Below are 12,289 nucleotides of genomic sequence, written 5' to 3'. Positions count from 1 at the left end.
CATTAAAACTTGATTTTCAACCACTTCCCAAATATCTCGTCAACAAACTATAGTTTTGGCAAGTCGGTTAGGACATCTACTTTGAGCAGGACACAAGTCATTTTTCTAACAATTGTTTACAGACAGATTATTTAACTTATGGAGAGGTGTATCACAATTCCAGTGGGTCAGAAGTTTACATATACTAAGTTTACTGTGCCTTTAAACAGCTTGGAACATTTCAGAAAATGATGTCATGGCTTTAGAAGCTTCTGATAGGCTAATTGACATCATTTGAGTCAATTGGAGGTGTACCTGTGGATGTATTTCAAGGCCTACCTTCAAACTCAGTGCCTATTTGCATGACATCATGAGAAAATCTAAAGAAATCAGCCAAGACCTCAGAAAAATAATTGTAGACCTCCACACATCTGGTTCATCCTTGGGAGCAATTTCCAAACACCTGAAGGTACCACGTTCATCTGTACAAACAATAGTACTCAAGTATAAAAACCATGAGACCACGCAGCTGTCATACCTCTCAGGAAGGAGAAGCGTTCTGTCTCCTAGAGATGAACGTACTTTGGTGCGAAAAGTGCAAATCAACCCCAGAACAACAGCAAAGGACCTTGTGAAGATGCTGGAGGAAACAGGTACAAAAGTATCTATATCCACAGTAAAACGAGTCCTATATCAACATAACCTGAAAGGCCGCTCAGCATGGAAGAAGCCTCTGCTCCAAAACCGCCATAAAAAAAGCCAGACTACGGTTTGTAACTGCACATGGGGACAAAGATCGATGAAACAAAAATATAACTGTTTGGCCATAATGACCATCGTTATGTTTGGAGGAAAAAGGGGGAGGCTTGCAAGCCAAAGAACACCATCCCAACCATGAAGCATGGGGGTGGCAGCATCATGTTGTGGGGGTGCTTTGCTACAGGAGGGACTGGTGCACTTCACAAAATAGATGGCATCATGAGGTAGGAACATTATGTGGATATATTGAAGCAAGATCTCAAGACATCAGTCTGGAAGTTAAAGCTTTGTCGCAAATGGGTCTTCCAAATGGACAATGACCCCAAGCATACTTCCAAAGTTGTGGCAAAATGCCTTAAAAACAACAATGTCAAGGTATTGGAGTGGCCATCACAAAGCCCTGACCTCAATCCTATAGAAAATGTGTGGGCAAAACTGAAAAAGCGTGTGAGAGCAAGGAAGCCTACAAACCTGTCTCAGTTACACCAGCTCTGTCAGGAGGAATGGGCCAAAACTCACCCAACATTGTGGGAAGCTTGTGGAAGGCTACCTGAAATGTTTGACCCAAGTTAAACAATTTAAAGGCAATGCTACCAAATACTAATTGAGTGTATGTAAACTTCTGACCCACTGGGAATGTGATGAAAGAAATAAAAGCTGAAATAAATCATTCTCTCTACTATTATTCTGACATTTCACATTCTTAAAATTAAGTGGTGATCCTAACTGACCTAAGACAGGGAATGTTTACAAGGATTAAATGATTAGAGGAATTTGTGAAAAACTGAGTTTAAATGTATTTGGCTAAGGTGTATTTAATCTTCCAACTTCAGCTGTATACAGTTGGACAGGACGGAGACAGACAGACGGACGGACGGACGGACGGACGGACAGACAGACAGACAGACAGACAGACAGACAGACAGACAGACAGACAGACAGACAGACAGACAGACAGACAGACAGACAGACAGACAGACAGACAGACAGGCAGGATCTATACTTTCTGAACTAGCATCATAGTGGAAATCTAAATCTCTGGGGTCTAGTTTGGGTTACTTTAAAACACTGAGAACGTTGTTGTTAAAATGTGACTATAGTAAATAAAAAACCACCTTTATGTAGAACGAGGCGTCCAGATATGTGATGGCGATCAACGGGTACTCTGGTACGGCTGGCAACGTGATGCTGGAGGGGGCTACGGAGCTGTCTGGAGAGAACCGGACCATGACCATCCACAACGGAATGATGTTCAGCACCTACGACAGAGACAACGATAACTGGTATGGGATGATGTCTCTCTCTTTTTCTTGGCTTTACTCAGTGCTCTCTCTCTCTCTCTCTCTCTCTCTCTCTCTCTCTCTCTCTCTCTCACTGCATCTCTCTCTCTCTCTCTCCGCTTCTCTCTCTCTCTCTGCATCTCTATCTCTCTCTCTCTCTCTCTCTGCATCTCTCTCTCTCTCTCTCTCTCTCTCTGCATCTCTGCATCTCTCTCTCTCTCTCTCTCTGTGGTGGTATTGAAATGGATGATTGGTTGGTTAGTTGATTGGTTGATTGATCAGTCAATAAATGACAACTAATGGGTCAAGATACATTAACCTAACCTTCTCTCTCTCACCCCCCTCGCTCTCTCTCACCCGCCTCTCTCACTCTCTCTCTCTCTCTCTCTCTCTCTCTCTCTCTCTCTCTCTCTCTCTCTCTCTCCCCCTCTCATCTCTCACCCCCTCTCCCCCTCCCTCTCTCTCCCCCACTCCCCCCTCTCTCTCACCCCCCTCTGTCTCTCTCTCTCTCTCTCTCTCCCCCTCTCTCTCTCTCACCCCTCTCTCCCCTCCCCTCTCTCCCCCTCTCCCCACCCCTCTCACCCCCTCTCTCTCTCTCCTACCCCTCTCTCTCTCTCACCCCCCTCTCTCTCTCACCCCTCTCTCCCCCTCCCCTCTCTCCCCTCTCCCCCACCCCTCTCACCCCCTCTCTCTCTCTCTCTCTCTCACCCCCTCTCTCCCCCTCCCCTCTCTCTCCCCCACTCTCTCCCCTCTCTCCCCCACCCCCCTCTCACCCCTCTCTCTCCCCACTCTCTCCCCCTCTCTCCCCTCTCTCCCCCTCCCCTCTCTCTCCCCCCTCCCCTCTAACAGGACCCCAGGTGACCCGTCCAAGCAGTGCTCCCGTGAGGACGGCGGTGGCTGGTGGTACAACAGGTGTCACTCAGCCAATCCCAACGGCCGTTACTACTGGGGCGGGGCTTACACTCGGTACATGGCAAAACACGGGACGGATGACGGCATGGTGTGGATGAACTGGAAGGGATCCTGGTACTCTCTCAAAGCCATCTGCATGAAGATCAGGCCCTACTTCGCCTCGCGGTAGACACACACAGGGACACGCACAGACACACACACAGACACACACACACAGACACACACACAGAGACACACACACAGGGACACACACAGGGACACGCACAGACACACACACAGAGACACACACAGACACACACACAGGGACACGCACACAGGGACACGCACACAGGGACACGCACATAGGGACACGCACACAGGGACACACACACAGGGACACACACACAGAGACACACACACAGAGACGCACACACAGGGACACACACACAGGGACACACACACAGGGACACACACACAGGGACACGCACACAGGGACACGCACACAGGGACACACACACAGGGACACACACACAGGGACACACACACAGGGACTGAGCGGCACCCTACTAACTGAGCATGTGTTGTTCTTCTGTGAGTGATTGTGTGGTGTGTGTTTGTCTTTGGGACAAGTATATGTAGAAGTATATATATATATGTGTATATAAAGTATACAATTAGATATTAGCTGTCCCTTAGTATACTCAATAAAAACATATTGAGGAACCTATGTCATGTGTTTGATCGTCATCATTCAGACCGTCCTACCCGTGCTAGATTAGGGAGATGTAATTTATAGATCGGCAGGTAAGGGTTCTCTCGAGAAGCTAGATGTTCTTTATAGGACACCAATGCTCCTTATAGGACACATCACTGCACTCTATACTCCTCTGTAAACTGGTCATCTCTGTATACCCGTCGCAAGACCCACTGGTTGATGTTTATTTATAAAACCCTCTTAGGCCTCACTCCCCCCTATCTGAGATATCTACTGCAGCCCTCATCCTCCACATACAACACCTATTCACTCCCCCCTATGTGAGGTACCTACTGCAGCCCTCATCCTCCACATACAACACCCGTTCTGCCAGTCACATTCTGTTAAAGGTCCCCAAAGCACACACATCCCTGGGTCGCTCCTCTTTTCAGTTCGCTGCAACTAGCGACTGGAACGAGCTGCAACAAACACTCAAACTGGACAGTTTTATCTCCATCTCTTCATTCAAAGACTCAATCATGGACACTCTTACTGACAGTTGTGGCTGCTTCTCGTGATGAATTGTTGTCTCTACCTTCTTGCCCTTTGTGCTGTTGTACCATGTTTAGTGCTGCTACCATATTGTTGTCTTGTTGTGTTGCTACCATGCTGTGTTGTCATGTTGTGTTGCTACCATGCTGTTGTCATGTGGTGTTGCTACCATATTGTTGTCTTGTTGTGTTGCTACCATGCTGTTGTATTGTTGTGTTGCTACCATGCTGTGTTGTTGTCTTAGGTCTCTTTATGTAGTGTTGTGTTGTCTCTCTTGTCGTGATGTGTGTTTTGTCCCATATTTTTTATTGTATTTAGTATTCATCTTTAATCCCAGCCTGTCCCCTGCAGGAGGCCTTCTGCCTTTTTGTAGGTCGTCATTGTAAATAAGAATTTGTTCTTAACTGACTTGCCTCATTAAATAAAGGTTCAATAAAACGAGAGCATTTTAAAAAGCATTGTAACTACCCACAGCCATCAGAGCATTACCTGGAATGTGGAAGGTATTAACTGACCCTTAAAAAGCATTGTAACTACCCACAGCCATCAGAGCATTACCTGGAATGTGGAAGGTATTAACTGACCCTTAAAAAGCATTGTAACTACCCACAGCCATCAGAGCATTACCTGGAATGTGGAAGGTATTAACTGACCCTTAAAAAGCATTGTAACTACCCACAGCCATCAGAGCATTACCTGGAATGTGGAAGGTATTAACTGACCCTTAAAAAGCATTGTAACTACCCACAGCCATCAGATTATTACCTGGAATGTGGAAGGTATTAACTGACCCTTAAAAAGCATTGTAACTACCCACAGCCATCAGAGCATTACCTGGAATGTGGAAGGTATTAACTGACCCTTAAAAAGCATTGTAACTACCCACAGCCATCAGAGCATTACCTGGAATGTGGAAGGTATTAACTGACCCTTAAAAAGCATTGTAACTACCCACAGCCATCAGAGCATTACCTGGAATGTGGAAGGTATTAACTGACCCTTAAAAAGCATTGTAACTACCCACAGCCATCAGAGCATTACCTGGAATGTGGAAGGTATTAACTGACCCTTAAAAAGCATTGTAACTACCCACAGCCATCAGATTATTACCTGGAATGTTGAAGGTATTAACTGACCCTTAAAAGCATTGTAACTACCCACAGCCATACCTGGAATGTGGAAGGCATTAGCCTACCCACAGGAATACCTGGAAGGTATTAACTGACCCTTAAAAGCATTGTAACTACCCACAGCCATCAGAGCATTACCTGGAATGTGGAAGGTATTAACTGACCCTTAAAAGCATTGTAACTACCCACAGCCATCAGAGCATTACCTGGAATGTGGAAGGTATTAACTGACCCTTAAAAGCATTGTAACTACCCACAGCCATCAGAGCATTACCTGGAATGTGGAAGGTATTAACTGACCCTTAAAAAGCATTGTAACTACCCACAGCCATCAGAGCATTACCTGGAATGTGGAAGGTATTAACTGACCCTTAAAAAGCATTGTAACTACCCACAGCCATCAGAGCATTACCTGGAATGTGGAAGGTATTAACTGACCCTTAAAAAGCATTGTAACTACCCACAGCCATCAGAGCATTACCTGGAATGTGGAAGGTATTAACTGACCCTTAAAAAGCATTGTAACTACCCACAGCCATCAGAGCATTACCTGGAATGTTGAAGGTATTAACTGACCCTTAAAATGTAAAAACAATAATACCAAGGTTACGATATACAGAATATATAGAGAGAGAATATAGTTGAAATATTGTTATGTCAATGTTTACACACAGAGAGAGACAGTCCAAGTATGTTTACACACAGAGAGAGACAGTCCAAGTATGTTTACACACAGAGAGACAGTCCAAGTATGTTTACACACAGAGAGAGACAGTCCAAGTATGTTTACACACAGAGAGAGACAGTCCAAGTATGTTTACACAGAGAGAGAGACAGTCCAAGTATGTTTACACACAGAGAGACAGTCCAAGTATGTTTACACACAGAGAGAGACAGTCCAAGTATGTTTACACACAGAGAGAGACAGTCCAAGTATGTTTACACACAGAGAGAGACAGTCCAAGTATGTTTACACACAGAGAGACAGTCCAAGTATGTTTACACACAGAGAGACAGTCCAAGTATGTTTACACACAGAGAGACAGTCCAAGTATGTTTACACACAGAGAGAGACAGTCCAAGTATGTTTACACACAGAGAGACAGTCCAAGTATGTTTACACACAGAGAGAGACAGTCCAAGTATGTTTACACACAGAGAGACAGTCCAAGTATGTTTACACACAGAGAGAGACAGTCCAAGTATGTTTACACACAGAGAGAGACAGTCCAAGTATGTTTACACACAGAGAGAGACAGTCCAAGTATGTTTACACACAGAGAGACAGTCCAAGTATGTTTACACACAGAGAGAGACAGTCCAAGTATGTTTACACACAGAGAGAGACAGTCCAAGTATGTTTACACACAGAGAGAGACAGTCCAAGTATGTTTACACACAGAGAGAGACAGTCCAAGTATGTTTACACACAGAGAGAGACAGTCCAAGTATGTTTACACACAGAGAGACAGTCCAAGTATGTTTACACACAGAGAGAGACAGTCCAAGTATGTTTTACACAGAGAGAGACAGTCCAAGTATGTTTACACACAGAGAGACAGTCCAAGTATGTTTACACACACAGAGAGACAGTCCAAGTATGTTTACACACAGAGAGACAGTCCAAGTATGTTTACACACAGAGAGACAGTCCAAGTATGTTTACACACAGAGAGACAGTCCAAGTATGTTTACACACAGAGAGACAGTCCAAGTATGTTTACACACAGAGAGACAGTCCAAGTATGTTTACACACAGAGACAGTCCAAGTATGTTTACACACAGAGAGACAGTCCAAGTATGTTTACACACAGAGAGACAGACCAAGTATGTTTACACACAGAGAGACAGTCCAAGTATGTTTACACACAGAGAGAGACAGTCCAAGTATGTTTACACACAGAGAGAGACAGTCCAAGTATGTTTACACACAGAGAGAGACAGTCCAAGTATGTTTACACACAGAGAGAGACAGTCCAAGTATGTTTACACACAGAGAGAGACAGTCCAAGTATGTTTACACACAGAGAGACAGTCCAAGTATGTTTACAGAGAGACACAAGTATGTTTACACACAGAGAGACAGTCCAAGTATGTTTACACACAGAGAGAGACAGTCCAAGTATGTTTACACACAGAGACAGTCCAAGTATGTTTACACACAGAGAGACAGTCCAAGTATGTTTACACACAGAGAGAGACAGTCCAAGTATGTTTACACACAGAGAGACAGTCCAAGTATGTTTACACACAGAGAGACAGTCCAAGTATGTTTACACAGAGACAGTCCAAGTATGTTTACACACAGAGAGAGACAGTCCAAGTATGTTTACACACAGAGAGAGACAGTCCAAGTATGTTTACACACAGAGAGACAGTCCAAGTATGAGAGAGACAGTCCAAGTATGTTTACACAGAGAGAGACAGTCCAAGTATGTTTACACACAGAGAGAGACAGTCCAAGTATGTTTACACACAGAGAGAGACAGTCCAAGTATGTTTACACACAGAGAGACAGTCCAAGTATGTTTACACACAGAGAGACAGTCCAAGTATGTTTACACACAGAGAGAGACAGTCCAAGTATGTTTACACACAGAGAGAGACAGTCCAAGTATGTTTACACACAGAGAGACAGTCCAAGTATGTTTACACACAGAGAGACAGTCCAAGTATGTTTACACACAGAGAGACAGTCCAAGTATGTTTACACACAGAGAGAGACAGTCCAAGTATGTTTACACACAGAGAGACAGTCCAAGTATGTTTACACACAGAGAGACAGTCCAAGTATGTTTACACACAGAGAGACAGACCAAGTATGTTTACACACAGAGAGACAGTCCAAGTATGTTTACACACAGAGAGAGACAGTCCAAGTATGTTTACACACAGAGAGAGACAGTCCAAGTATGTTTACACACAGAGAGACAGTCCAAGTATGTTTACACACAGAGAGAGACAGTCCAAGTATGTTTACACACAGAGAGACAGTCCAAGTATGTTTACACACAGAGAGACAGTCCAAGTATGTTTACACACAGAGAGACAGTCCAAGTATGTTTACACACAGAGAGACAGTCCAAGTATGTTTACACACAGAGAGACAGTCCAAGTATGTTTACACACAGAGAGAGACAGTCCAAGTATGTTTACACACAAGTATGAGAGACAGTCCAAGTATGTTTACACACAGAGAGACAGTCCAAGTATGTTTACACACAGAGAGACAGTCCAAGTATGTTTACACACAGAGAGACAGTCCAAGTATGTTTACACACAGAGACAGTCCAAGTATGTTTACACACAGAGACAGTCCAAGTATGTTTACACACAGAGAGACAGTCCAAGTATGTTTACACACAGAGAGACAGTCCAAGTATGTTTACACAGAGAGAGAGACAGTCCAAGTATGTTTACACACAGAGAGACAGTCCAAGTATGTTTACAGAGAGAGAGACACATATTTACACAGAGAGACAGTCCAAGTATGTTTACACACAGAGAGACAGTCCAAGTATGTTTACACACAGAGAGACAGTCCAAGTATGTTTACACACAGAGAGACAGACCAAGTATGTTTACACACAGAGAGACAGTCCAAGTATGTTTACACACAGAGAGAGACAGTCCAAGTATGTTTACACACAGAGAGACACAGTCCAAGTATTTGACAGCATAGCAACACTAAACTAGAAACACGAGGGAGGATGACAGCATAGTGACACTAAACTAGATACACGAGGGAGGATTTGACAGCATAGTGACACTAAACTAGAAACACGAGGGAGGATGACAGCATAGTGACACTAAACTAGAAACACGAGGGAGGATGACAGCATAGTGACACTAAACTAGAAAACGAGGAGGATTTGACAGCATAGTGACACTAAACTAGAAACACGAGGGAGGATGACAGCATAGTGACACTAAACTAGAAACACGAGGGAGGATTTGACAGCATAGTGACACTAAACTAGAAACACGAGGGAGGATTTGACAGCATAGTGACACTAAACTAGAAACACGAGGGAGGATTTGACAGCATAGTGACACTAAACTAGAAACATGAGGGAGGATTTAACAGCATAGTGACACTAAACTAGAAACACGAGGGAGGATTTGACAGCATAGCACCAGAGGGGCCTTCAGGAATTCCTGTTCGTCACTCATCACGTTGTCATCAGAGGCTCCAAAAAGTAAATTAATAAAATACTAGCTAGCTACATTTGTTCCTCGTTGGACCTGCGTTTACAATGTTTACAATTTCAGTTTGTGTGGTTGTTGGTTTTATCTTTCTGTATCTGTGTAGCAAGTACGGTCTGCAAGTGCAGGTGCACATTTCGTCATGATGTACGATGTCCAGATATCATTTCCAACTGTCCCGTTATCTGGTGTAATGTACATTCTAGAATGCCTTTCTAGCCAATAAGAAAGGAGTATTCAACAATGCAGAGGTATATCATAATATACATATAGACCTGGCCGCCGGAAGATGTTTAGTGCTGGGGGGGTGAGAATCTCTTTGTTAGTCCCAGGGGAGGGGGTTGAGAATCTCTTCGTTAGTCCTGGGAGGGGGGTTGAGAATCTCTTCGTTAGTCCTGGGAGGGGTTGAGAATCTCTTCGTTAGTGCTGGAGGAGGGGGTTGAGAATCTCTTCGTTAGTCCTGGGAGGGGGTTGAGAATCTCTTCGTTAGTGCTGGAGGAGGGGTTGAGAATCTCTTCGTTAGTCCTGGGGGAGGGGGTTGAGAATCTCTTCGTTAGTCCTGGGAGAGGGGGTTGAGAATCTCTTTGTTAGTCCTGGAGGAGGGGGTTGAGAATCTCTTCGTTAGTCCTGGGAGAGGGTTGAGAATCTCTTCGTTAGTGCTGGAGGAGGGGTTGAGAATCTCTTCGTTAGTGCTGGAGGAGGTTGAGAATCTCTTCGTTAGTGCTGGAGGAGGGGTTGAGAATCTCTTCGTTAGTGCTGGAGGAGGGGTTGAGAATCTCTTCGTTAGTGCTGGAGGAGGGGTTGAGAATCTCTTCGTTAGTGCTGGAGGAGGGGTTGAGAATCTCTTCGTTAGTGCTGGAGGAGGGGTTGAGAATCTCTTCGTTAGTGCTGGAGGAGGGGGTTGAGAATCTCTTCGTTAGTGCTGGAGGAGGGGGTTGAGAATCTCTTCGTTAGTGCTGGAGGAGGGGGTTGAGAATCTCTTCGTTAGTGCTGGAGGAGGGTTGAGAATCTCTTCGTTAGTGCTGGAGGAGGGGGTTGAGAATCTCTTCGTTAGTCCTGGGAGAGGGGTTGAGAATCTCTTTGTTAGTCCTGGAGGAGGGGTTGAGAATCTCTTCGTTAGTCCTGGGAGGGGTTGAGAATCTCTTCGTTAGTGCTGGAGGAGGGTTGAGAATCTCTTCGTTAGTGCTGGAGGAGGGGTTGAGAATCTCTTCGTTAGTGCTGGAGGAGGGGGTTGAGAATCTCTTCGTTAGTGCTGGAGGAGGGGTTGAGAATCTCTTCGTTAGTGCTGGAGGAGGGGTTGAGAATCTCTTCGTTAGTGCTGGAGGAGGGGTTGAGAATCTCTTCGTTAGTGCTGGAGGAGGGGGTTGAGAATCTCTTCGTTAGTGCTGGAGGAGGGGGTTGAGAATCTCTTCGTTAGTGCTGGAGGAGGGGGTTGAGAATCTCTTCGTTAGTGCTGAGGAGGGGTTGAGAATCTCTTCGTTAGTGCTGGAGGAGGGGGTTGAGAATCTCTCGTTAGTGCTGGAGGAGGGGTTGAGAATCTCTTCGTTAGTGCTGGAGGAGGGGGTTGAGAATCTCTTCGTTAGTGCTGGAGGAGGGGGTTGAGAATCTCTTCGTTAGTGCTGGAGGAGGGGTTGAGAATCTCTTCGTTAGTGCTGGAGGAGGGGGTTGAGAATCTCTTCGTTAGTGCTGGAGGAGGGGGTTGAGAATCTCTTCGTTAGTGCTGGAGGAGGGGTTGAGAATCTCTTCGTTAGTGCTGGAGGGGGTTGAGAATCTCTTCGTTAGTGCTGGAGGAGGGGTTGAGAATCTCTTCGTTAGTGCTGGAGGAGGGGTTGAGAATCTCTTCGTTAGTGCTGGAGGAGGGTTGAGAATCTCTTCGTTAGTGCTGGAGGGGGTTGGATCTCTTCGTTAGTGCTGGAGGGGGTTGAGAATCTCTTCGTTAGTGCTGGAGGAGGGTTGAGAATCTCTTCGTTAGTGCTGGAGGAGGGGGTTGAGAATCTCTTCGTTAGTGCTGGAGGAGGGGTTGAGAATCTCTTCGTTAGTGCTGGAGGAGGGGTTGAGAATCTCTTCGTTAGTCCTGGGAGAGGGGGTTGAGAATCTCTTCGTTAGTCCTGGAGGAGGGGTTGAGAATCTCTTCGTTAGTCCTGGGAGAGGGGTTGAGAATCTCTTCGTTAGTGCTGGAGGAGGGGTTGAGAATCTCTTCGTTAGTGCTGGAGGAGGGGGTTGAGAATCTCTTCGTTAGTGCTGGAGGAGGGGTTGAGAATCTCTTCGTTAGTGCTGGAGGAGGGGGTTGAGAATCTCTTCGTTAGTGCTGGAGGAGGGGGTTGAGAATCTCTTCGTTAGTGCTGGAGGAGGGGGTTGAGAATCTCTTCGTTAGTGCTGGAGGAGGGGTTGAGAATCTCTTCGTTAGTCCTGGGAGAGGGGTTGAGAATCTCTTTGTTAGTCCTGGAGGAGGGGGTTGAGAATCTCTTCGTTAGTCCTGGGAGAGGGGTTGAGAATCTCTTCGTTAGTGCTGGAGGAGGGGGTTGAGAATCTCTTCGTTAGTGCTGGAGGAGGGGGTTGAGAATCTCTTCGTTAGTGCTGGAGGAGGGGGTTGAGAATCTCTTCGTTAGTGCTGGAGGAGGGGGTTGAGAATCTCTTCGTTAGTGCTGGAGGAGGGGTTGAGAATCTCTTCGTTAGTGCTGGAGGAGGGGGTTGAGAATCTCTTCGTTAGTGCTGGAGGAGGGGTTGAGAATCTCTTCGTTAGTGCTGGAGGAGGGGTTGAGAATCTCTTCGTTAGTGCTGGAGGAGGGGGTTGAGA

At 45.6% G+C, this 12,289-nt stretch overlaps 1 protein-coding gene across 1 annotated transcript in view; it reads left to right on the top strand.

The window, feature by feature from the left end:
- The window catches only part of LOC135572979 (fibrinogen beta chain-like), a 9,466-nt gene extending 5,830 nt beyond the window's left edge, over positions 1-3,636 (top strand). Inside the window, exons 8-9 of the mRNA XM_065022008.1 lie at positions 1,864-2,021; positions 2,868-3,636. Of these exons, the coding sequence (XP_064878080.1) occupies positions 1,864-2,021; positions 2,868-3,099 (390 nt within the window). The 3' untranslated portion in view covers positions 3,100-3,636. The remainder of the gene's footprint in view (positions 1-1,863; positions 2,022-2,867) is intronic.
- Positions 3,637-12,289: the final 8,653 nt, after the last annotated feature.

Source organism: Oncorhynchus nerka, linkage group LG8, assembly GCF_034236695.1.
Source record: "Oncorhynchus nerka isolate Pitt River linkage group LG8, Oner_Uvic_2.0, whole genome shotgun sequence".
Lineage (NCBI taxonomy): Eukaryota > Metazoa > Chordata > Actinopteri > Salmoniformes > Salmonidae > Oncorhynchus > Oncorhynchus nerka.
The sequence above is the reverse complement of the archived record's forward strand: the minus strand, read 5'-3'. Positions and strand labels throughout refer to the sequence as shown.